The sequence below is a fragment of the Trichosurus vulpecula genome, chromosome 2 (assembly GCF_011100635.1).
Source record: "Trichosurus vulpecula isolate mTriVul1 chromosome 2, mTriVul1.pri, whole genome shotgun sequence".
Classification (NCBI taxonomy): domain Eukaryota; kingdom Metazoa; phylum Chordata; class Mammalia; order Diprotodontia; family Phalangeridae; genus Trichosurus; species Trichosurus vulpecula.
Genome location: NC_050574.1, coordinates 1234971 through 1261626, shown reverse-complemented (window position 1 = coordinate 1261626; position 26656 = coordinate 1234971). Strand labels below are relative to the sequence as shown.

The 26656-nt window shown below is 46.6% G+C and overlaps 1 protein-coding gene across 1 annotated transcript; it reads right to left on the bottom strand.

Annotated features, from left to right (window-relative positions):
- Positions 1-481: 481 nt before the first annotated feature.
- Positions 482-25893, bottom strand: LOC118835911 (zinc finger protein 501-like). The gene is made up of 5 exons (XM_036743207.1): positions 25812-25893; positions 24143-24317; positions 23855-23940; positions 18307-18433; positions 482-1893 (listed from the first exon to the last, which is right to left on the bottom strand). The coding sequence occupies exons 2-5, from the start codon at positions 24156-24158 to the stop codon at positions 755-757; spliced, it is 1368 nt and encodes a 455-aa protein (XP_036599102.1). The 5' UTR covers positions 24159-24317; positions 25812-25893; the 3' UTR covers positions 482-754.
- Positions 25894-26656: the final 763 nt, after the last annotated feature.

Below are 26656 nucleotides of genomic sequence, written 5' to 3'. Positions count from 1 at the left end.
CTTTAGAAATTACTGCTGAGGCATCTTTTGTCAGTTCCCAAATTGCCACAAACAGGTAGTAATTGTTTTTGTGAGGTCCTGAAGCAGGACAGTAGACTTCTCAGTAGTTTATCAGGTAGACAATGGTCACCTTTGTAATTTTCAAGAGGAAATCACCAACTATTACTAATCTCAAGAGAGATTTCTAGCCTGGAGACAAGAAGACTCAAAGGGGTATAACAGTGATCTTCAAATATTTGAAAAGCTTTGGTGGGGAGGAAAGATCAGACTGGTTTTGTTTATGTCTAGAGGGTAGAATTAGGATCAATGCGTAGAAATTACAAGTGGGCAAATTGAGGTTTGATGTCAAGGAAAACTGATGATTACTCCTTCTTAATTCCTTCTGTTCTCCTGACAAACACATTGGCAAAATGCAAATCTATAATAAAAGGGCAGGGGACAGGTACTAAACATCAGTGAAATAAAAGAATTACCCCAAAACCATAATACAACTTGTTTTATTAACTGAGTTTTAAAGGTGAAATGGATTTTATTACCTCTGGGTAACATGAACAATAAGAAATTACCAGAAGACAAATTAAAGTTATTATTTATATGTGAATAGTTTAAATTCCACCATTAAATGAATAAGAGTGAAAGACTGGACGCTGGCACCTCAAAGACTGTCTAGCACACAAATGCTTGTTGATTGATTATATTCTTTCAGAAAACACATTTACTGCAAAGAGATAAAGCTAGACTAAATTAGATATGGCTAGCTTTTCTCTCTGGAATGTATCTTTTGATGTCGAGTTAGGTTTGTGCTACGTGTAAAAGTTTTCCCACATTCTTCACATTTATAAGGCTTCTCTCCTGTATGAATCTTCTGATGTTTACTAAAGTTTGAATGGTGCCTGAAGGCTTTCCCACAATCGCTACATTTATAAGGTTTTTCTCCAGTATGAATCCTCTGATGTTCAACAAGTTCTGATCGATGACTAAAGGCTTTGCCACATTCTTGACATTTAAAAAGCTTCTCTCCACTATGAATCTTTTGATGTTTGATAAGGCTTGACCACTGTCTGAAGGCTTTCCCACATTCAGTACATTTGAAAGGCTTCTCTCCTGTATGAATCCTCTGATGCTGAACAAGGACAGAGGATTTACAGAAGGCTTTTCCACACATATCACATGTATAAGGTTTCTCTCCAGTGTGAATCCTCTGATGTACAATAAGGTAGGAGCTGCTGCTGAAAGCTTTCCCACACTCAGTACACTTGTAAGGCTTCTCTGCAGTGTAAGTCCTCTGATGTACGATAAGTTCTGAATGATGATTGAAGGTTTTCCCACATTCATTACATTTGTGAGGTTTCTCTCCAGTATGAATCCTATGATGTACAATGAGGTAGGAACTGTTGCTGAAGGCCTTCCCACATTCAGTACATTTATAAGGCTTCTCTCTTGTGTGAATCCTCTGATGTACAGTCAGGTAGGAGCTGTTACTGAAGGTTTTCCCACATACGTTACATTTATAAGGTTTCTCTCCGGTATGAATCCTCTGGTGTACAGTAAGAGCTGAGCGGTTATTAAAGGCCTTCTCACATTCATTACATTTATAAGGCTTCTCTCCCGTATGGATTCTCTGATGTACAGTAAGGGCTGAGCGGTTATTAAAGGCCTTCTCACATTCATTACATTTATGTTTCATTCCAGTGTCAATCTTATGATGTTTAGTCATTTGCCTCAAGCACCTCTCTTCCTTTCCCTGGGGCCTCACTGTCTGGCTCCCACATTCCTCTGTGATCCTCAAAATGGAGCAGTGATCACCTGTTGCTGGTCTTTCAGCTGGTGGTTCTTCTTCAGGAATATTCTCTTTTGAAGTTTTCTCCTGGGTCTGGTTCCTAGTCTCCCAGCCTGAAAGAGAATAAAATGAAGTGTGAGGGTCCCCAGTGATCTGAACTGGGCAGTTTGGATGAGGTAATGCAATTGTCATTGGTGGCCCCAGAGAAGAAACAAAGGTGAATGACCATCCCAAAATATTTACTCTCTGGGAGGAGAATGGGAAGGGGCAAGAAGAAAAAAAGGAGGACACCCCGGAAGAGGCAAAAGGACTTCATCTGTGACTAAGGCGATCACAGAGGAAAGGGATTACAAAAATACCAGGGTAGGACTGGCACCTGAAGCCAGAACACTTAAGAGTAGCTAACTGAATTTCAAGTTCCTAAGTTCCAGACAGTCAGTTGATCACAATGTACACAGACAAGGCCTCAGAGTCAGGAAGGCCTTGACTCATGTCCCACCACTGCATGGCTAGTACACTTATCATGACTATCCCCATTTAACAACTGAGGATATGAGGTTGTAGTAGCAATTTAGATTTGAAGATCTTTCCCACCCATTAATAGGCCGTGTGACCTGCTTACATCACAGGAAGCCTGAGTCACATGTGGTGGGAGGCGCTTCCTGACGGGAAAATGTCACAGGAAATGCTGAGAAAGAGAGAGACAGAGAGCAGTTATGGCTGCTAATGGCCATCGTGATAGCTAGAGCTGAACAGACTGTGACTTAGCTGTACTGTGAGTTTGTCTTTGGGAAGACCCCAGCAGGGGGTCAGAGGGGTTTCGGGATGGTGAGGCTCCATGTTGTGATATTATGTATTTAATGTTTTACTGCTCTGATAGATTAGATAAATGGCTTGTGGAATATGGTTCTCTGGTGTCCGAATAAATGGTTTACCTCTTCTGCCTTCTATGTGGAGAGTCTCGTATACTTTGTGATACAGAACTACACAGGCATTTTGACAATGATCATCTGCATTGTTATTATTGGCTTACTGATACAGAGGTGGAGAGAGGGAAGGCACTTGACCAAGGACACAAAACCAGGGTAAGCGCTGGGACTTGGTCCCATAGTCCTTACTCGGTCTACCTCTTCCATAGTGCATAGTCAGTCGGTTAGCACCGATTAAGCTTCTACAGTGTGGTAAGCGCTGTTTTGAGTACCGATGACAGAAAGACAAAAGATAGTCCCTTCCCTCGAGAAACTTGCAATCCAGTGGAGGAGACAACATGCAGATAAACAGGTAAAATCTTGCTATATACAGGATAAACAGGAGATAATCAATAGATGAAAGGCATTCACATTAAGGTGGATCAGGAAAGAGTCCTGTGGAAGGTGGGACTTTGGTTGGGACTTAAAGCCAGGGAGGTCAGTAGTCAAGCAAAGCATCCAGGCATGGGGGACAGCCAGAGAAAATGCCCAGAGCCACAAAATGGAGGATCTTGTTTGTAGAACAACCAGCAAGCCAGTGTCATGGGAAGTGACAAGTAAAAAGACTGAAAACATAGGAAAGAACTTTGAATGCCAAGCAGAGCATTTTGAATTTGCTCCTGAAAGCCATAATAGCCACTGGAGTTTACTGAGTAGGCGGGTGACATAACTGGACCTGAGGTTTCAGAAAATCACTTTGTTGGCTGAATGGAAGATGGGCTGGAGTCAGGTGATGCTGAGACAGGCAGATCCTCCCCCCGCCCCCTACAGTAACTATTGCAATAATCCAGGTGTCAGGTGATGAGGGTCTACACCAGGGTAGGGGCAGCGTCAGAGGAGAGAAGTGGGCATATTGGAGAGATGCTGCAAAGGTGAAATTGACAGGCCTTGGCACCATACTGGATATGGGGAGTGAGAGATAAGAGAGGAGTCCAGGATAACAATGCAAACCTGGGGAAATGGTGGCGTTCTCAACATTAATTAGGGAAGGTAAGAAGGACAGTTTGGGAAGAAAGATAACGAATTCCATTTGGGCATTTTGAGTTTATGATGTCTCCTGGATCTCTGGTTCAAGATGTCTGATAGGCAGTGGAAGATGAAAGACTAAAAGTCAGCAGAAAGGTTAGGACTGGATAAGTAGATTTGAGAATCATTAGCACGGAGATGAAAATTGAATCCACAGGAGCTGATGAGGTCACCAAGTGAAGTATTACAGAGAGAGGAGGGCACAGGACAGGACTCTAAGGGACACCTATGTTTAGAGGGAGTGATCTGGAGGATCCTCCAGCAAAGGAAACAGAGACGAAGTGGTTAGAGGGGTGGGAGAAGAACCAGGAGAGAAGTGTCATGAAAACCTGGAGAGAAGAGAATGTCAAGGAGATGATTCCAATGTCAAAGGCTGCAGTGTGGTTAAGGAGAATGAAGATTGAGAAAAGGCCAATAGATTTGGTAATTAAGAGAGCACTAGTAATTTTGGAGAGAGCAGTTGCACTGAATCATGAGATCAGAAGCCAGACTGCAAGGAGTTAAGAAAAGAGTCAGATGAGAAGTGGAGGCACCTATTGAAATGTTCTTCTCAAGGAATTTATCCACAAAGGGGAGGATAGATATGGCACAATAGTAGAAATGGAAGGACTGAGGGACGGTTTTTGGAGGATGAGGGAGAGAGCCTATTTGTAGGCAGTAGGGAGAAGCCAGCAGATAGGGAGAGATTAAAGAGAGAAAGCAGAGGGGGCAATCTACAAGATGGACCTGAAGAAATGGGATCATGTGAGTGAATAGAGGGGTTCACCTTGGTAAGGAGTAAGACCACCTCATTATGGGAAACAAGGGTGGAGAAGAAAGGGGCAGAAGGCAACTGAGTGGATGAGGAAGAAGGGGCAGCCATAGTGAGTGGCCTTTATTTTTTCTGCAGAATATGAGACAAGGAGCTCAGCTGAGTTGGAGAAGGAGAGCCATGGGATATTTGAGGAGTGATGAGGAGCGATTTGGATCACTCCTTACTATGAGAGAAATGTTAGGGAAGAGAGAGAAAGAGATTGTAAGCCAGATACTAAATTCACGGAGGAAGGAAGGAAGGGGCATGTCCTGAATGTGTGTAGATGACATCCACCAGGTTTTTGAGCAAGTGGCACATACTGATTGTTTAAACCCTCAAAGCAGGAAAGGTTCCTGAGTGTTGCTGGTGGGAGGGGAACCCTGAAGTGTGATGGGGGTCAAGGAGTATTCTAATCCCCCACTTCTACCAGAGAGTCAGAATGAATGAGAGAAATGCAGTCAGTGCTGAAAAGGATGGCTGTGTCATCAGGGAGAGCCAGAAGACAGGAGGAGAGGCAAAGGAAAAGACTTAGAAAGAAGGGAAGTTTGTTGTCTAGACATTCCAGAGGTCACAGTGTAGATAATGGGGAGCTTTTGCTTGGGACTGTAGGAGTGGGAGGGTAAAGGGAATGGGAATAAGGAATTGGACAGTGGGGGATGGGAAGTGGGGTTTCGAGGAAGACCAATGGAGGTTCAGAATCACTGGGATGGAAAGAGTATACCATGGGGAAATTTCATAAACATAAGTGAAAATTTTAGCAAGATCTTCAGTGTAACAGACTAGACAAGGGAGAATCAGAAACAAACTAAATAAATAACCCAGTGTTCAATAAACTAGAAAACACAGATTACTTAGGAAAGATCTCCCTATTTCATAAAAACTTCTGGGAAAACTGGAAAGCAATTCCACAGAAACTACATCTAGACAAACATCTTATACCATATTCCATAATACATTCTAAACGGGTAACTGACCTTAATAGTAAAAATCACGTAAGAAAAAAAATCCTCAAAGAAACAAATCCCATACTTCTCACTCCCAGCAGTCAGATGCCGTCTGAGGCAGTCAACGCTCACCTGCCTATGCAGTGTGAGCCGAAAGAGAGAACTCCAGAGCCAACAGTCCCAGCTGGGACAGAATGCACAAATATCACAGACAACACACATCACTGGACTATTTTGCCTATTCTCTGCTAACAATTGGGGTGTCGAGCCTTTAAAAAAATCTAAAAGTAGATACTTAATTCTCAACTCTAAGCACTAGGTGGCACTGACGAGACTCCAGGTGTTACCTAGAGGTTCTCTCTACTCACCCCCTTCAGAATCAGTAGCTTCCTTTGAAATACAACTTAAGGGGCAGAGCCAAGATGGTAGAGGAAAAGAATGGACTAGCCCAAGCTGACAAAAAAAAACCCTCCAAAGATCTTTAAATAATGCCTCAAAACACATTTGGGAGCAGCAGAACCCATGAAATGAAAGAGTGAAACAATTTTCCAGCCCAAAACAACTTAGAAGGTGGGCAGGAAGGGTCTGTTGCACTGGGGTGAGAGTGGAGTCCAGTCCACAGTGGGCTATACCCCAGCAAACCAGCAGTAAGCCTTGAGGGCTACTAAATGAGCAGCAGCAGTGGTGATTTCCAGACCTCTCAGCCCATTGACAGTAAGGTGGTCAGATAATTGGTTAGAAGGCAATTACAGCGATCCCTTTGCTGGCACCAGGGGCAGGACTCTGTTGCATTACCCATACTTTGATCTGGAGTGCAGTCCTGGGTCTCAGTCCCAGTGTGAGGAGGAACACTAGCCCACCAGATCTTGTAGCCACAGAGAAGCTGGGATGCTGGTCACAATTCCAGGACAGGAAAGAGTGCTTGTGGTCATTCACAGACCAGAGCACAGGCCAAGAGAGTAGTAAAAATTCCTCTTCCTAGATCATATCACCTTGGAAGAACTGAACACTTACAGGTTCCCAGAATTATCTCTGAAAATAGCTGCACAAAAAACCTGAAGCTTGGGACCTGAAGCTTGGGATAGTGCCCCCTCCACTCCAGAAGCAGAGCCTCACTTTTGCAGAGTTAAAAATCAAGAAATAGGCTGGAAAAAAATAAGCAAAGAGCAGAAAAGTATCCTGACTTTAGAAAGTTACTGTGGCAATGGAGACGACCAACACACAAACTTAGAAGAAGACAACAAAGTCAAAATTGCTACCTCCAAAGCCTGAAGGAAAAATATGAATTGGTCTCAGGCCATGGAAGAGCTAAAAAGCGATTTTAAAAATCAAGTGAGAGGTAGAGGAAAAATTGGAAAAAGAAAAGAGAATGATGCAAGAAAATCATGGGAAAAAAGAGTCAACAGCTTGGTAAAGGAAGCACAAAAAAAATACTGAAGAAAATAACACCTTAAGAAACAGAATAGGCCAAATGGTTTAAAGAAAAAGGGCACAAAAATCCAATGAAGAGAAGAGTGCCTTGAAAAGCAGAATTGGCCTAATAGACAAAAATATGCAAAAAAATCACTGAACACTCCTTAAAAAAGCCAAATAGAATTGGCCAAATAGAAAAAGGAGTATTAAAAATCACTTAAGAAAACAGTAGGAAAAAATCTAATTAGAGAAATGGAAAAGGTGGAACAAAAGCTCACTGATAATTCCTTAAAAACTAGAATCAAGCAAGTGGAAGCTAATGACTTTGTGAGACATCAAAGAACAATAAAACAAAATCAAAAGAATGAAAAAATAGAAGAAAATGTGAAATAATCTCGCTAGAAAAACAACTGATCTAGAAACAGATCCGGGAGACATAATTTAAGAATTATCAAACTACCTGAAAGCCATGATTTAAAAAAAAAAAAAGCCTAGACATCATCTTTCAAGAAATTATCAAGGAAAACTGCTGTGATATTCTAAAACCACAGGGTAACCAAGGGGCTTCAAACCCATCAGTGAATTAGGAGGGTGTCTACCCAAGCACGTCCCCCAGCAGAATAGGTATAATTGAAAGATTTGTTCCAATGGCCACGAAGGCAGCTGAAGCAGGTGTTGTGGAGCACTTGGAGCTTGGTTAGACATCGAGGACACCGAGGTCACTCACCGCGTCCTGAGCCATCACCAGTCGTCTTGACTCTGTCCTGCCACTAGACTGTGATAACTCTGGAAGAGAGAGTGAGGCTGATGACTTCGTGCAACTCTGCCTCACTTAAATCCAATTTATGTGCAGATCAAAAGACATCACCCATGCCATTTTACCATTTTACCTATCTCACCTATCTCAAAGTCCTGTGGAGACAGGTGAAAAAGCAACAGGTGTTGATACACTGGGAGCTGTAGTCACAACCCTCTACACAGGCAGCCCAGGCCACAAGGTCATCTTCTCACTAGACTGAAGCAGCAGTGGGATTCAGCAGCCCTGTGGGTATCTGAGCAGCCTTTGTCAAGAACCACATTATTCATTTCTGGTATGATGAAGGGTCTAGAAAAGGTGCTCTAAAAACTGTCTGTTTCATCTAATCTAACCCTGACCTGTTTACCACAGCAGGTGGGGATACTACACTGTGGTCACAACACAAAAAGATGTACAAAAACTTTGCAAAGATGATTCCACTTACTATTGCACACAGAATGTGCACACAGCTATAGACAACACAAAATCCAGCAGACCTGAAAGATTAAAAGCTCTTAGTGTAAGAGAACTCAGCAAATATCACATGCAAAAAGCAGCCTTGAGTGAAACAAGGCTGGCAAATGAAAGCCAGCTTATCAAAGTTGGGGCTGGATACACATCTTTCTGGAGTGCTGTGAAGCTGATGTAGGTTTTGCAATCAAATCAAATCTAATCTAATCAACCAGCATGTATGCCTCCCAAAAAGAGTAAATGACAGACTTGTGACAATGTGATTACCACTTGCAGGAAAATGTCACGCCATCATCATCACTGCCTATGCTCCCACCATGATGAACTCTGATGAGGTCAATGAAAAATTTTATGAAGACCTGGAGACCCCTCATCTTCAATGTGCCAACACAGGACAAGCTTGTAATTTTGGGTAGCTTTAATGCCAGAGAAGGCACAGACTATCAGACTTGGCAGGGAGTCCTTCAGAGGAATGGAGTCAGAAACAGCAACAGCAATGATCGTTTACTCTGAAGCCTTGTGTGTCTCATGACATTATCCTCACCAACACTGTCTTCTGTTTACCTAAATGCAATAAGACTTTGTAGATGCACCCTTAGAGCAAACATTGGCATTTAATACACTATGTCAAAGTGAGGAGAAGAGACAGAGTGTGAAAGTAATGAAGGCAATGTGTGGTGCAGAGTGCTGGACTGATCACAGACTTATCCTCTCCAAGCTATATATATGTATTCAACATAAGCAGCGGCCCCAAGACAAGACTACTACCAGAAGATTTAATGCCAACAGATTAGAATGCTTCTCTGCATGTGAACAGTTTGCTACTAACTTAGAGGGAAAGTTGAGCCAACACATAGTTAGCAACAGTGAAGCAGAAAGGGAATAGGCATCTGGGCCAGAACATTCACAAACACCAAGACTAGTTTGATGAAAATGATGGGAAAATTCAGAACCTGCTAAATGGAATTAAAAAAAAAAACCAAGAACTCCACAGGTTTACCAGCAGGATACTTCATCCATCTCTAAGAAGGTAGCATTTAATTCTATCAAAAGTAAATTACAAAGCTTAAGAGAGATGCAGGATTCTTGGCTCAGTAAGAAGGCAGATGAAATTCAGTTGCATGGTGACAGTTATAATCCAAAGTGCTTTTATGATTCCCTGAAGGCTATTTATGGGCCAAAGACCTATAATGGAGCCACACTGATTAGTGATGAGGACATGTTCCTAGAGAGATGGACCGAACACTTCCACAGTGTTCTCAACAGACTACCATCAATCAATGCTAAAGCCACTGACCATATACTTTAGGTTGAAGTCAATCCCTCTGTCGCTGAAATTTCAACTGAAGAAGAGGTTTAAATGCCATTAGGCTCCTCTTGTGGAACAGGAGCACCTGGTGCTGATTCTATTCCAGCTGAGGTTTATATGGCAGTGGGTCCACTGTTCATACAAAAGCTTACTGAAATTTTCCAGGTTATATGGCAGGAGGAGGTTTTACCTCAAGAATTCAAGGATGCCTCCATTGTCCATCTCTATAAAGGTAAAAGTAATAGACTGTCCTGTAACAATCACAGTCACAAATTAATCATTGCTGGAAAGATTCTTGCCAGAGTTCTTCTTAATAGACTGATCCTTCGCCTGGAAGATGGTCATCTACCTGAAAGCCAGTGTGGCTTCAGGAAGGGCTGAGGAGTGGTTGACATACTGCTTGCTCCCCAACAACTCCAGGATACATGACAGAGGCAGAACAGATGATCTGACCCAGGACTTTGATACTGTCAGTCTTGACAGCTTACAGAAAATTATCAAAATTTGGTTGCCCGGAGTTCATCAATGTTGTACATCAATTTCGCGATGGCATGTTTGCCTTGGTTCTAGGTAATGGATGATGCTCTTGGGCTTTCCCAGTCACCACTGGAGGGGAACAAGGCTGTGTGCTTGCTCCCAGGCTTCTTAGCATGATGTTTTCTTGCTAAAACGTTTCTAGTGATGTTGTCAAATGCTTTCAACAGGGACAAAAAAGGCATCGAGGTCAGCTATCTCACTGCCAAAAAATTATTTGAATTGAAAAGGCTACAAAGCCGAGACTAAAGTGGAAGGAAAGTTGGTGCACAACTTTTTGTTTGCAGATGACTGTGCACTCAATGTAGCCTCTGAGGCTGAGATGCAAAAGTATGGATCAATTCTCTGCCACTTCTGCTATTTTTGGCCTGACAACATAAATAGAACAGAAGTTCTCCACCAGCCAGCACCACACCATCCATGCATGTTACTGGCCATTACAGCAAATGGAGAAGTTCTGAATGCCTTTGGCAGGATGCTTTCCAAGGATGTACACCGTGATAATGAGGTTGACGCACACATTGCCAGAGCTAGCTCAATGTCTGGGAGGCTCCAAAGGAAAGTGGGGGAGAAGAGGTATTAGACTGACTACCAGAATGAAGGTCTGCAGAGCCGTCGTGTTGACTTCATTGTTGTATCCCTGTGAAACCTGGACAGTATACCAGTGGCAATTCAGGAAACTGAACTGCTTCCATCTGAACTGTCTTAGGAAGACTCTGAAGATCACCTGGCAGGAGAAGGTACCAGACACTGAAGTCCTTTCTTGAACTTAACTGCCAAGCATTCAAACTCTGCTTCAGAGTGCACAATTCTAACGGGCTGGCCACGTTGTTCGAATGCAGAACATACATTTGCCTAAAAGACTATTTTACAGAGAACCCACGCAAGGCAAGTATTCACATAGAGGTCTGAAGAAACAACAGCAGGACACTCTCAAGGTTTCTCCAAAGAATTATGGAATTGATTGAATGACAAGGGAGACACTGGCAAAGGACCACCCAGCATGACATGCCCTCATCAGAGAAGGTACTGGCTCCATGAGCAAAGCAGAATTTTGGTTGTTGAATCGTTTCAGTCATGTCTGACTCTTCGTGACCCCATTCAGGTTTTTCTTAGAAAGATACTGGAGTAGTTTGCCTTTTCTTTCTCCAGCTCATTTTACAGATGAGGAAACTGAGGCAAACAAGGTTAAGTAACTTGCCCAGGGTCAGACAGTGTCTGAGGCCAGATTTTTACTTGGGTCATCCTTACTCCAGGCCTGGAGCTCTATGCATCACACCACCTAGCTGCCCTCAAAGCTGAACTGCAGTAGCTCAAAAGAAATGTGAGGTCTGCCAATTTAGAGACTCCACTCTAAATGTCCACATGAACTATTTGTACCTGACCTGGTAGAGCTTTCCAAGCTCCTACTGGTCCAATCAGCCACAGTCAGACACGAAGTACCTTGACCCTGATGTAGTGACGTCATTTTGGTCCTCTTCAAGCAGGAAGGCCAACAACCAACTAACCAACATCACAAGGCTCCTCTCCAGTATGAAGCCTCTGGTGTACAATGAGGGTCAGAGGCTGACTGAAGCCCTTCCCACACTCTTCACACTTCTAAGACTTTTTCTCCCCAGTATCAGGCTTCTGATCTGCTCTCACTTGCTTTAAACATCTCTCCTGCCTTCTTCCTCACTGCCTCTTGGTTTGGATCCCACATTCATCAGCTCCCCCCCAAATCAGGCAGCACAGATCACCCACCCCAAGTCTCTCTATCAGCCCCTGGGGCAGCTCTTCTTTGGGAATGTTCTCCTTTAGAGTTACCTCCTTGGTCTTGGTCTGAGTCTCCCAGTCTAAAAGAGAATGAAATAATGCAAACATTATTAATTCTGTGAGCTAGCCAAAACCGAAAGCCAACTGCTGTGGTGGGACTGAAGTGATGCAGTCAGCCATTCTCCCTTCAGTGAGGACATACTTGATTCATTCTCTAACCCAAAATGGCATTCTCAAATACTGCTGTGCACTCAACAAGAGAATGGGAAGGGGCAATGGGGAGCACTACAGAGGAAGGAGGGTAACTGACTGGGGGTGGGGCAGGAAGCACAGAGAGAGTCGGAAAAACACACAAGAGGACTGGGCTGCAAGATGGAAAAAGACTGCATTAGTGAGAACTAAGACACAGTGAAAGGAGAAAGAAGAGAGAAGCAGAGGCCCTCATCATCCTGCACCTGCACCAGGGATGCCCCGGACAGAGTCCCAGGCCTGTGGCCTCCTCTCAAGCTGTCTCTGGGAGTTTTGGCCACTGCTCCTAGTGAAGGCTAATACTACTATGAATGACGTTGGCATTTGGCAAGGGCTGCAGGGCTTAAAAGCCCTTTGACCATAACTCTACCTTGCCAATATCATAGATCATATTATCCCCTTGTTAGAAATGAGAAAATGGGGGAGGAGAGGGGAAGTGATTTGTGAAGGGTCATTCAGTAACAACTGCAATTTTTATGGCCCTTAAAGGTTCACAAAGACCTTGGATGCTAGATAATAAGGAAAGGATTCCTAGAGCCCCATTTTACAGACACGGACATAGAGGCAGAGAGGAAGCATGAGTCGTCCAAGGTCACACAGCTAGACACTGATCCTGTGGAATGCTGCCCTTTGGGTCCCATCACTCCCACTCCAGTGGAACAAATCTTCTGCCTAGGAGAACAGTGATGGTACCCACGGAGCAGCCCAAGACCAGTCCTCTCTAGGACAAGGGTCACAGACACCAACCCTTGGCAGAAGCTCAGGGTTGCCTTCATCGCTGGTCACTTTCACTGGGTCTTCAGTCCAGGGATTACCAGGTACTGATATACTGTTGGTGGAGCTGTGAACTGTTCCAGCTATTCTAGAGAAAAAAATTAGAATTCTGGGAGAAAAACAACTAAACCCTTCAGCCCCTTTGGCCCAATAATGCCACTGCATGGCATATACTCTTGGTATTGATAGGTCAGAGGCTAAAAGAAAGCCCTTGTACAAGAGTCACAGAAGCCGTTTGGTGCCTGCCCCAGAACAGAGACGACAGGGTCCTTCTCACCTTCACCACCCAGAGCAGCACCTAGAACACAGCACCAGACCCTTAGCAAATCAGGAAATGAATCAAGTATGTCCCCACTGAAGGGAGAATGGCTAAACACACTGGTCTGGGAATACCATGAAATAACAGTGCACAGTAAGAACAAAAATGGGACATTCAGAGAAAGACAGGCAGCCTGGTGCGGGCCACATAACATACGGTGATTATAACAATGTCATGGAGAAGAACCATATGGGCTTAGTAAGAAACAATGCAGAGAAACATGGGCAGACCAATGGATGTGGAAGGAGGCAAAGTGAAGGAGACAGAGCCAGGAAACACGAGAAGAAAGGACTTGGAAAATGAGGCTCTCTAGGCCAAGACCTGGGGGCCCAGGGGCAGGCTTACAGGGGAAGAAATGAAGACACGAATGGGTGCAGAGGAGCAGGAAAAGGCACATCCAGGAAATGAGCCAGATCCTGTCCTGGTGGGGAAATCTAAGAGAGCCACAGTGAGTCAGGTTCTGGCCCAGGTCTGTGCAGGGAGGGACAGAAAGGTCCGAGGGCATGTAATCTGGTGGAATGCTGACCCCTACAACCTGGCTCCAGGTCACAGAGCCAGGGAGAGGAGCCAGAGAGGACCCCAGGCTGTGGATGGAGTGGGCAACACAGTCAGAGGCCAGCAGCAGTGGGAGGTCTCACCTCTATCTCTGGGCCTGCTCAAGAGCCAGCAGCACAATAACCAGAGCAAGAATCACAGACCAAAGGGCAGTCCACCATCATCTCCCTGGGACCAGAGAATGAACTCTCCAGCGAGCTGATGGTGACTAAGTCCAGCAGCAGTCCACTGGAGCTCCAAGCCCATAGGTATGCTGCTCAGACCAAACCCAGGTCAGGAACTTGCAGGGCTCAAGCTAGGTGGCAGCAGTCAGACTTTGTGCTGAACCAGACCCAAAGCCTGCAGGTCTCCAGCCTGAGCTGCCTCTGAAATCCTGGAATAACAACACGCAATTGCCCAAAAAGCAAGAAAGATGAGCAGACATAAAAAGAATCTGACCACTGAGAGCTAGGATGACACCAGGAATGCTGTAGATATAAACTCATAAGAGAATGACTCCAAAACATCTACTAGCAAAGCCCCAGAGGAAAACACAGTCTGGGCACAAAATCAACTAGAATTTCTGCAAGAGATGAAGCAAATTTTTTTTAAAAAAAGTTCAATCATGCTTTTAGAAATGAGAGAGCTAGAAAAAAAACTGGTGAAAGAAGTAAGAACTATGTAAGAAAGAAATGGAAAAGGAATTAAAGCTAACTTGGCCAAAGTCACAAACTCCCTCAAAATTAGAATGAACCAAACTGAAGTCAATGTCTCCATAAAACAGCAATAAATATTAAAACAAAGTCAAAAGACTGAAAAAAAAATTGGAGAAAATGTAAGTTATCTCATAGCAAAAACAACTAACCTAGAAAAAAAAAGACTAAGGTGAGATAATTTAAGAATCACTAGAATACCTAACTTTAAAAAAAAAGAAAAAGAAAAAAGCCTAGACAGTGTATTCCAAGAAATCTTAAAAGAAAACTGCCCCCAATCACCTCCTGACAGACAGCCTCAAATGAAAACTACCAGAAGCATCACAGCCAAAATCCAGAGCTTCCAGGTCCAAGAGGAAATACTGCAAATATCCTGAAAGAAAGAATCTGAGACCTGAGGAGCCATGGTCAGGATCACTCAGGCTTTAGCAGCCACCATGAAAAGGGAGCGAAGAGCTCAGAATACAGTGTTCCAGAAGGCAAGGGATGGCTTCACCACCAAGAATGAATCAGCTGCCTGGCAACAAAACTGAGGACAACCCTCCAAGGGATGGAGAAGCCGGAGGGAGAGAGACAGGACATGGACCTTTAAGGAGATGTAGGCCTTCCCAGAATGCTTGATGGAAACACAGGATGGTGCCTGGCACACAGAAGGTGCTTAATAAATGTTTACTAACTGAAAAGACAAGAGCTGTGTGGAGTCACTGAAATGTAAACACAGGCCCTGAGAACTACAAAAAGGCAAAAGAAACATTCCCATATAAGCACCCATGGGTGCATACCCCCACACACACACACACACACACGCACAGGCACATGTGCAGGTGCACATGCACATGCACACAGACACAAAAATGTCTGCAACCACGTGCAACACAACAGGCACACATACATACCTACGCAAAGCCATTCATGTGTGGTAAAATACATGGATGTGCACATAAACACACATGCAAAAACATGAGCACATATATAGAGGCAAAAACCCACAAACATATACATAACTTCATGCATGCACACTCAGGTGCACACATACACTCTTCTATAAAGACACATAAGAACATATGCATAGATATAACCCATATGTGCACATGCACACACACAAATACACATTCTGGCACACGTGTACACATGGGCACACATATAAACAGGCACATGCACACACTCCAATGTACACATATGCACGTTTACACAAAACTTCATGCATGTGCACAAACATGGAAACATGCAAAGATGAATGTGTGCACATGCACACCAACACACGAATACACACAGATATACACTCACACGCACTGAGAGACACACGCAAAACACACACATGCACACACACAGATACAAACAAGCAAATATGAGCACCCACATGCAGATACACACAAACACACAAAAGCAGGTGCACCAAGAAACATTTATACACATACGTGCACAAACAAGTATACGTGCCCATGCATACAAATCAGTGCAAGACAAATATGGACACATATACACACGCAGACACACTCAAGGAGGTACACACAACTGATCTACACACGTGCACAGACGTACACCCAGATGTCCACATGTGCACACGTATGTGCACTCGTGCAAAAACAAACACACACACATACGTGCACAAACAAGTATACATGCCCACGCACACAAACACAAAAGTGCACACAAATGCAGGTGCACATACAAGCACGTGCATGCATGCTTACACACAAACATGCCTGCACATGTGTATGCACACGTGTGTTTGCACAAATACACACATGACCACTCATCCACACGGTCATGTGCGTGCATGGGCATACATACATACAAACATATCACACAGACATACATAAATGCAAATGTGCCTTGCCTATTTGTGTGTGTACACACACAGAAATGTCCATGCATGCACAGGCACATACAGACACAAAACATCCATGCACACACATATGCACACAGTCAAGCACACACACACACGCGCACGCACACACGCAAATACATTTGCAGATACTCATGAACACACATGCACGTTAACTTGTACATCTTGATATGTGTGCACATAAATACATGCACACACAACACATGCAGATATGCACTCTTATGTAAATTCATGCAAACATGCATGTGCCAACACTCACACCCACAAAGAGGAATGCATGCATACACACACAAACACATACCCACACCGGCTTACATGCACACATACAGGTACACACAGGCACACACAAACATGGCACATACTCATATATGCACAATGTATACATGCTCATGCACTCACACAAATGCACACGTGCACCCGCAAAAAACACGTGCGTATACATGCACTGAACACATGTGTGTATACATGTGTATATATGCAAATGCAAATTACAGAACATATGTCCACATTGCACATAGCAGGCAAACATGTTTGCACAATATTGCAAAAACTTGCACACACATACATGTTTACATGTGTAGATTTCCTCACATACACACTTGCACTGTGCAGACACAGGTATAAGCACACACATGCAAACACATGAGTACACGTATGCACACCTGTCCCACTCGGTCATGCACACATGTGCATACTCTCACACATTTGCACATGCCCACATGTGAAGACTTGTATGCTCACAGATGCATGTATGCACGTGCACAGATGCTCAAACACACACACACACACACATGCACACACACAAACATGTGTGCACACCCAGGTTCACAGATGGTGTCTTCACGATCTTCAGGCCTGGACTTGGGAGTCAAAGGACCTGGGTTTGAATGCCAACTTTTATTAGCTAGGCAATCATGGGCGGGTAACCAAACCTTTCTGGGCCTTGATGTACACATCTGGGAGTAGGTGAGATGTATGCTCCCGACGAGGAGACCACCACTTCCAGTGTGAACTTCTCCATGGACTCCGCTGTGGCCCCAGCAGCCCTTCCCACCCATCAGGACCTCCACAAAGGTCCTTGGTCACATTAAGTGCAGGAGGAGCACCCCTCCTTGTTGCCTAGGAGTCTCCACAAGCCTTCCTCTCTCTGCTCCCTGGGCCCCCAATGGCTCATCCTTCACCCTGTCTGACAGGCTGGCTGCACCACATGACCCCACTCATCCTGGGCCCTCCTTCCCAAGGGTCTCTGTCTCCAGTCACATACTTCTTTTGCCCAAATCCATACCCATGCCTCAGTCAAGTTACCCGTCAGTGTAACTCCACCATCCCAGCCTCTCAGACCCATTATAGGTCTGGGCCTTCCCAAGGCCACAAAGGTCTGGAGCTGCCCCTCCAAGTCAGGTATTCCAGCAGACACTGAGCTGTGGGCTGCCCCAGAGTTCTGTGAATGTCCTCTGAGACGGAGCCTCTGGATACCTCTGCCCCTGCTGGGGGGTATGGGATCCCTGCTCCTGTAATGGGCCATCAGTAGGCCTTGGGGACACTCCTGTGCATCTCCACAGGCAAATCTGGAAGGAGCCCTGGAGGTTGGCTGGCACCATGCCTTCATTTCAAGTAGGAGCAACCTGGGTGAAAGGTGCCAGGACTAAGTCACTTCCAGCTTCAAGATTCCTCTGTAGCCCCACCCTCCCTGAGATGGGTGACCACAACTAGAGCATGTAGAGCAGGGTCTGGAGACTGAGGACCCTCAGATACAAGAGTTGGGCAAGTCACTTAATCTCTCCAGGCCTCCATTCCCTCTTCTGTGAAATGAGGATGTTGGACTGGTTGATGCCCAGAGTCTCTGAGTTCTGAGTTAACGTATGTGTATGTGTGTGTATGTATAAATCCCCCACAACCTACCTCTCAGACTCTATACACACAAAACTACAACCCTAAATCTACACATACACACATCCACTCATTCCTGGACCTCAATTCCAAACTCAGCCCCTGCTCCAACTCCCCATTTGGGAAGCAAAGATGAGCAGATACTAAATGATGGAAGGGGGGTGGAGGTGCTGGGGGAAGTCTCCTTACCCAGGGAGACCAGGTTCTGGTAGTTCTCCATCATCACATCCTGGTACAGCTGCCTCTGAGAGGGGCCCAGCCGCCCCCACTCCTCCTGAGTGAAGTCCACGGCCACATCCTTGAAGGTCACAGGCTCCTGAAATACCAAGCACATGCCTGCTGAGGGAGTACAAGAGACAAAGATGACATGAATAGGTTTTTTTCCTAGGTCTTTGGGCCTCTATTTCTTCTTTTGTAAAATGTGATGACATGCAAGGATCCTGCCCAACTGGATATACTAAGTGTTAAATTAAAACTGGCACTTCTAGTGGAAGGCTCTGGGAAAAGCCTCTTGAAGAAAGTGAGATCTGAACTGAGTCCTGAAGAAAGCAAAGAAACCCCAGGTGGAGAGGAGAAGACCAAGCATTCCAGACACATGGGATAGCCAAGGTATGGAGGTAAGAGATGGAGAGTAGTGTGAGGAACAGCAAGAAGGCGAGTATCGCTGGATCTTGGCATGCACAGAGGGGAGGAACATGTATGAAGACTGGAAAGGTGGGAAGAAGCCACATGCAGAAGACCTTTAAGTTCTAAACAGGAGAGGAAGCCTCTAGAGGTCAATGAGCAAGACATAGACATGGTAAGATCACTCATGGCTAGATAGAAAATGGACTGAAGGGAAGAGACCGAAGGCAGGGAGACCCTCCAGCTAGGTGTGAGGTGATAAGGACCTGCACCAGGGTGGGGGCAGTGGCAAAGGAGAAAAATGGGAGCACTGGGGAGATACTGCAGAGGTGACATTGACAAGAGAAAGAGAAGTTGCAGAGGTAACATCAACAAGAGATGCTGAGAGATGACATCAACAAGAGATGATGCAGAGGTGAAATGGACCAGACATGCTGCAGAGGTGAAAAGAACCAGAGAAGGTACAGAAGTGAAATCAACAAGAGATACTGCAGACGTGACATCAACCAGAGGTGCTACAGAGGCAACATTGATGTCAGAAGTTGCAGAGATGAAATCAACAAGAGATGCTGCGGAAGTGACATCAACAAGGAATGCTGTAGGGGTGAAACTGACAGGCCTTGGCACCCTTACTAGAAAATGAGAAATAGTGCTGAGTCCAGGATGCCTCCTAGGTTGGGAGCCTGAGGAACCAGGATGATGGTGTTGCTATCAATACTGATAGAGAAGGGGAAAGGATTCAAGGGGAAAGAAAATGAGTTGTTTCGGACATGTTGAGTTTAAGATGTCTGCTGGACGATTATTTGACAAAAACTGCTGGGAAAAGTGGAAAATGGTATAGCGGAAACTAGGTATAGACCAACATCTCACGCTGTATACCAAGATAAAGTCAAAACGGGTACATAATTTACACATAAAGGGTGATACCTTAAGCAAATTAGGAGCATGGAACAGTTTGCCTGTCAGATCTATGGATAAGGGAAGAATTTAGGACAAAATAAGATACAGAGGCCATTAAAAAATGTAAAATGTATCATTTTGATTATATAAAATTAAAACAAAATTGCACAAATAAAGCCAATGCAACCAAAATTAGAAGGAAAGCAGAAAACTGGGAGGAAAATTTACAGCAAGTATCTCTGATAAAGGCCTCATTTCTCAAATATATAGAAAACTGAGTCAAATTTATTAGAATACAAGTCATTCCCCAATTTATAAATGGTCAAAGGATATGAACAGGCAGTTTTCAGACAGAAATCAAAGCTATCTATGGTCATATGAAAAAATGGTCTAAATCACTATAGATTGGAGAAATGTGAATTAAAACAACTCTACGGTACCACTTCACACGTATCAGATGGGCTAATATGATAAAAAAAGGAAAATTATAAATGTTGGAAGGGATGTGGGAAAACTGGGACATCACTGCACTGCTGGTATAATTGTGAACTGATCCAACCATTCCGGAGAGCAATTTGTAACCATGCCCAAAGGGCAACCAAACTGTGCATACCCTTTGATCCAGCAATACCACTGCTAGGTCTGTACACAATGTTTGTCAATCTGACCAAGGCCTTTGATACTGTCAGTCTTTAGGGTTTATGGAAAATTATGTCAAAGTTTGGTTGCCCAGAGAAGTTCATCAATATCATACATCAGTTTCATGACAGCATGCTTACCCAGGGTTTAGATAATGGATGGTACTCTCAGGCTTTCCCAGTCTCCAACGGAGCGAAACAAGGCTGTGTGCCTGTAAATTATTTAACTTGGAAAGGCTACAAAGCCAAGACTAAAGTGAAGGGAATGTTGGTGCATGATCCTTTGTTTGCAGATGACTGTGCATTCAATGTAGCTTCTGAAGTTTAGATGCTACAAAGTACGGATCAATTCTCTGCTGCTTGTGCTAATTTTGGCCTAACAATGAACACCAAGAAAACACAGGTTTTTCACCACCCAACACCACACCAGCCATACATGGAACCATTCATTACAGCAAATGGAGAAGTTCTGAATGTTGTCACTTACCTTGTAATGTACTTTCCAGGGATGTACACATGGATAATGAGGTTGATGCACACATTGCAAGAGCTAGTTCAGTGTTTGGGGGGCTCCGAAGGAAAGTATGAGAGAGAAGAAGTATTAGATTGACTACCAAACTGAAGGTTTTACAGAGCCTTTGTGCTGACCTCGTTCATGTATGCCTGTGAAACCTGGACAGTCTACCAGCGCCATGGCAGCAAACTGAATCACTTCCATTTGAATTGTCTTAGGAAGATTCTAAAGATCACCTGGCAGGACAATGTACCAGACACTGAGGTCCTTTCTTGAGCTACACTGCCAAGCACTCAAACTCTACTGCAGTGAGTGCATCTATGATGGGCTGGTGACGTTGTTTGAATGCCAAACTTACATTTGCTTAAAAGACTAATTTTACAGAGAATTCACACAGGACAAGTGCTCACATGGTAGTCAGAAGAAGTGATACAAGGACACTCTCAAGGTCTCTCTGAAGAACTCTGGAACTGATTACGTGACATGGGAGACACTGGCTCAGGACCACTCAGCCTGGAATGTCCACATCAGAGAAGGGGCTATGCTCTATGAGCAAAGCAGAATTGAAATAGCTCAAAAAGAACACAAGATGCGCAAATTTAGAGAATCCACCCAAATGTTCACATGGACTATTCCGAGTTCTTACTGGTCTGATCAGCCACAGTTGGACACACTGTAACTTGACTCCAACATGACATCATTTTGGTCCTCTTTGAGAATGAAGGACAACAACCAACCAATGTATCTCAAAAAGCTAAAAAGGTAGGGGGGAGGGGGGAAGAAGGACGTATTTGTATAAAAATATTTAAAGCAGCTCTTTTTGTGGTGGCAAAGAACTGGAAATTGAGGGGGTGCCCATCAATTAGGGAATGGCTAAACAAGCTGTGGATGATTGTAACGGAATATTATTGTGCTATAAAAAATGACAAGGAAGATGATTTCAGAAAAACCTGGACTGACTTACATGAACTGATGCAAAGTGAAGTGAGCAGAACCAGGAGAATGTTGTACACGGTAACAGCAACACTGTACAATGAACAATTGTGAATGACTTAGCTATTCCCAGCAATACAATGATCCAAGACAATGCCAAAGGATTCACGATGAAACATGCTACTTGCCCCCAGAAAACTGGTGTTGTCTGAATACAGTCTGAAGCATACCATGGCATACTGTTTTTCTTTCTTTCCTTTCTTCCTTTCTTCCTTTGAGTCTTCTTGCACAAAATCACTAATATGAAAATGTTTTACATGTTTGACCTATATTGGATTGCTTACCATCTCAAAGAAGGGGGAAGGGTAGGGAGAGAGGGATGGATAGAACGTGGAAGTCAAAACTTTTTTGTAAATGTTAAAAATTGTTTTTACGTGTAATTGGGAAAAAAATAAAATATTATTTAAAAAAGAATTCTACTGAATATCTACTTAGAAAGGTCTGAAAGCCTGTTAGAAACAAGGGACTGGAGATCAGGCAATGGGCCAGGGAGTCTCTCCAAAATGACAACAAATTAATTCTCAGAAACAATGAGGTCCCCAAGAGAGAAGGAAGCCCAGGACAATGAAGCAGATGGAGAAGGAACAGTCAGTTTCAATTCCTGGGAGGAGAACCATGAGAGGACCAAGAGGAGCGTGTCCTGAAGAAGAGGGGACTGGACGGGAGGGCATTTTCAGCCAGGTAATGAAGTTGGAAACAAAGAGCAAAGGGCTGAGAGATGAGAGAAGAGAGAACATGAACACAGCAAGTGTAGACAGCTTTTCCAAGGGGTCTGGTCTGCAAGAGCTCCAGAATTCCAGCCAGGAGTCACAGGGGTCCAGCGAGGGCACTTTAAGGTTGTGAGACACATGTGTGGACAGTGGGAAGGAGCCCAAAGACAGGGAGAGACTGAAGATTAGGAAGCGAGTGGGGGGAGATGAAGGGAGCAGCCTTCTAGAGAAGATGGAGGGGAGCCAGGGGGAAGGAGCTGGGGCCATGGAGAAGGAGGGCTCGCCTTGGCAGGGAGCTGGACAAGGCCCCTCTGGTGCAGGAGGCCAAAGAAGGGAGAGGGGATCTGGGGGCATGAGAACAGGGGGCCAGCCTTGGCAGGGAGCTGGACAAGGCCCCTCTGGTGCAGGAGGTCACAGAAGGGAGAAGGGATCTGGGGGCATGAGAACAGGGGGCCAGCCTCGGCAGGGAGCTGGAGGAGACCCCTCCAGAGGACAGCCTCTGAAGCTCCATGGGGGATGCCTTGGAAGGGGTGAGAGGCAGAAGGAGAAGGTGAGGCCCTCTCCAGCTGAGAGGCTCAGGATAGCTCAGGGGGAGGGGGGGCAAGGGGAAACCAAGCTAAGGTAGGGGCCACCAGGAAGGCCTGGAGAAGGTCAGAATACCCCATCAGAAGGCAGCAGACAGCAGGAGGCTAGAGGCTGAGGCCTGCCCAGGGATCTGAGAGTAGGGAACACTCTGGCTACCCCATGGCTGGGTGACCCTAATCCTTGCCCAGAACTCCCACCTTCTGACAGCAAAGAGGGACCAACATGGACCAGCCTGTGGCCAAGGGCCTGAGCTGGGCCTTCAAGCCTCTCCACAAACTGTGTCTGACCCTATTTCCCTCTGCTCCCAAACACTGAGCCCCGAGCTCCGGCCAGTCCCAAAAGTACATAAATGCCTACCTCCAAACTTTTGTTCACCCCATTCTCCCCATTAGGAGTGCCATCCCCAGACCCCTGCAAAACTACATGCCCAAAGCTCCAAACCTGGCTGCCTGACCTACCTTTTCCCACCCATGCTTGCTCCTCCAGCTTCCTCCACTGGGGCCAAGGCCCTGTTTCTCCAAGGCCAGCCTTCCAACCCTCCCAGGGTGCCTGGACAGCACTCCCTCTGGCCATAGGCCTCAGGGAAGCAGCAAAGGAGTGGGGGGCTGTGGGGAAAGGGTGGAGGGGAGAGGGGAGCCAGGGGGGTCTGGCCCTTGCGGGAAGGTCCCTGGCCTCAAGGAGCGGCCATTCGGCTGAGTGGTGACCAGGGAGGGGTCCCAGGCATGCTATGGAAACCACATACATGAGGCCTGTTACCAGAGCCAGAAACCTACCTGGGAAGGGGCTGCCAAGAGTGCAGAGGGGGCTGCTCCATCCTCCTCCTCCTCCTGGGTACGTACTGTGCCTTCAGTGGGCAGAGCTGGGGGAGGACATGAAAGCCATGAGGGGGGCCAGGCCTGCACAGGGGTGACCACCCCAACCCCTCCCTCCCCTCCTCTTTTGTCTCCTTAGAGTCATAGGCCTCTGAGATCATGGAGGCCAGGTGAAATGGAGGCTCGGCCAGGGCAACGGCAGTGTCCAGGGTGGCAGAGGAAGGACTCTAACCCGGGGCCCTTTCTCACCTGCCTCCTCCAGCATCCGGGCCACCAGAGCTAGGCTGTCCTCAGTGGGGGTTCCCTGGGGCCAGCAGATCTCCCCTGCAGGCCCAGGATCCCAGTCCTTGGCCAGCTCCCCTGGCCTCCAGGCTTCCTCAGGTGGGGGTCCCAAAAGGAAGTCACCCTCCTTCGAGGGGGGCTACTGTGGGCAGAAGGAAGGGGAAGTCGGCCATCAATGAATCAATCCACCAACATGCATTTATTAAGCACTTACTATGTGCCTTGGCCCTATGCAAAGCCTGGGCTACAGAAACAAAAACAACCTGGTCCCGGCCTTTGGGAAGTCAGGAGCCTGGAGATGTCAAAGAGGGAGGGCTTAGATTCATCCAGGAAGCTGAAAAGAGCCTCCAGAGCATGGAGAGCGGAGCAAGGCAGGGATGGCAGGCAGACCAGCATTGTGGGAAGGTCCCTTTGGAGGCTGAATGAAGGATGGACTGGAGTGGGGGGAGACTGAGGCAGGCAGATGCACCCCAACCCCCAGCAACTACTCAAACAGTCCTAGCTGAAGTGAGGAGGGTTGACCCAGGAGGGGGGCACAAGAGGGGGGAGGGAGGCCTGCCCCAGGGGTGGCAGGGGGAGAGGATCAGGGGTTGGGAGCCTCCAGGGGAGAGGGGTGGCATCAGAGGAGAGGAGGGGTCATGGACAAAAACTACAAAAACCCGGTGACCACTTGGCTGTGTCACATGAGAGGAAGGGAGGAGTCAGAGACCAGAGACCATGAGGACCTGGTACCTTGGACAGAGACAGGGCAGGGCCAGAGCCATGCTTTACAGGACACCAGGTGCAGCAGGCTGGTGATGTGAGACTGGACCAGCTCCAGAGAGAGGTAAGGGCTGGATTAGCAGATGGGAGAGTGTTCTGAGCAGAGGAGATGAGGCTCGCATAGGAAGTGAGAGAAGGCAGAGGGGACATCGGAAAAGCCTCCAGACAAGGAGCAGTGGGTGGGGGGGTGGTGCTGGGGACGTGGGCCACACAGACCCCCAAACCCTAAGTCATATGGCTCCTATCTACAGCCAAGGGAAGCAAGGGGGCCTTACTGTCCCCTGGTCTAGAAGAAAAGACTGGGGTTCACAGATTCGGTAGCCAAAGGAGAGGCTCACATTTCTAGAGCGGCAGGAGGTCTATCTGCCACCCCTGGGACCTCGGCACCTCCCAAGAGCCCAGTGATGGTAGATTTTCCAGATGAGAAGACCCAGGCTCAGAGAGGAACCCAAGCCTCTCCTGACTTTCAGGATAGTTCATCACTCCATCCCATCCTAGGATATGGATTATTAAGCACTTGCTGTATGCCCGGGTATTGGAGACCACAGGAGCCCCAACGACAGGTAAAGTCACCATCCCCGCCTCTGCCGGTGCCTACATTTCCCAGCGGCAGATGACATAAACGGACCCCGCCCCTCTTCTGCCAGTGCCCAAGGGTGGCACCAGATGACGTTATACACCCCGGCTTCTCCTCTGCCTGGGTCCCCAGCAACAGGTGACGTCACCTCCGGGCACTAGCCCGCTCCAGCAACAGGTGACGTCACCCAGTCATCTCCCCTCCCTAGGCGCTGGGGCTCCTCCCCTTCCCACGCCCCGGCCGCTAAGCACCCGCAAAAAAGAATCGAGGTTCAGAGACGCCGGGGTCCGCACGTACCGGCTCCGAAGGCGCTTCCCCGGGGCGCTGGGAGCCGGGCACGCAAGGGCCGCGAGAGACCAGGCGTGCGAGCGGCAGCCGGGGCACAGCCAGGGCCAATGCGCGCGCATCCCCAGGCGGCAGGAGCGCAGTGCGCCTGCGTCCGGAGTCCCGCTGAAGGGCCTCCCTCCCCGACATCGGGGGCGGGGCCTTCCCACGGGCTGTCCAATCAGAAGCCGCACCTGAGCCCCCGTTTGTCTTTCCCTGAGAGCGCAGAGAAAGGGCGTTCTGTCTCCATGGCAACCCGTGGCTTGCCTCTTCCCCGGCTCCGCCGACCCAGAGCCAAAGGCTGCCCCTGATTGCCACTGCAGAACGTTTCTAGATTCCCAGCTCCACCAGCTTGCTCCCCGCCACGCTCTCTTTGGGGCTAAGAGTGCTAATGGGGGCAGCTAGGTGGTGCAGTGAGTATAGCACCGGCCCTGGAGTCAGGAGGACCTGAGTTCAAATTCGACCTCAGACACCTGACACACTTACTAGCCTGTGTGACCTTGGGCAAGTCACTTAACCCCAATTGCCCTGTAAAAGAGTGCTTATAGATCCCCAAGGTCTCACTGGGGCTGAGTGCTTAGAGACTGTCTTGTCTGTCTCACTGTCTCTGTCTCTTTCTCTGTGTCTGTCTGTCTCTCTCCCCCTCCCCCACCTTGGGGCTAAGAGCGCTTAGAGATCCCCCAAGTTCTCATTGGGGCTGAGTGCTTAGAGACACTCTCTTCTGTATGTGTCTCTCTATGTCTCTGCCTCTGTCTCTCACCTGGACTATCCCCATAGCTGCTGGGGGGGTCTGCCTGCCTCAAGTCCATCTTCCACTC

What these genes read in the sequence shown, in the direction of transcription:
- LOC118835911 (XM_036743207.1), bottom strand. An exon ending in TCTTGGCAGCCCCTTCCCAG is followed by an intron (nt 18,434 to 23,854) that starts GTAGGTTTCTGG and finishes TTGGTATTTCAG; the next exon opens with GAGCCTGTGACCTTCAAGGA. An exon ending in CCAGAACCTGGTCTCCCTGG is followed by an intron (nt 1,894 to 18,306) that starts GTAAGGAGACTT and finishes ATTCTCTTTCAG; the next exon opens with GCTGGGAGACTAGGAACCAG.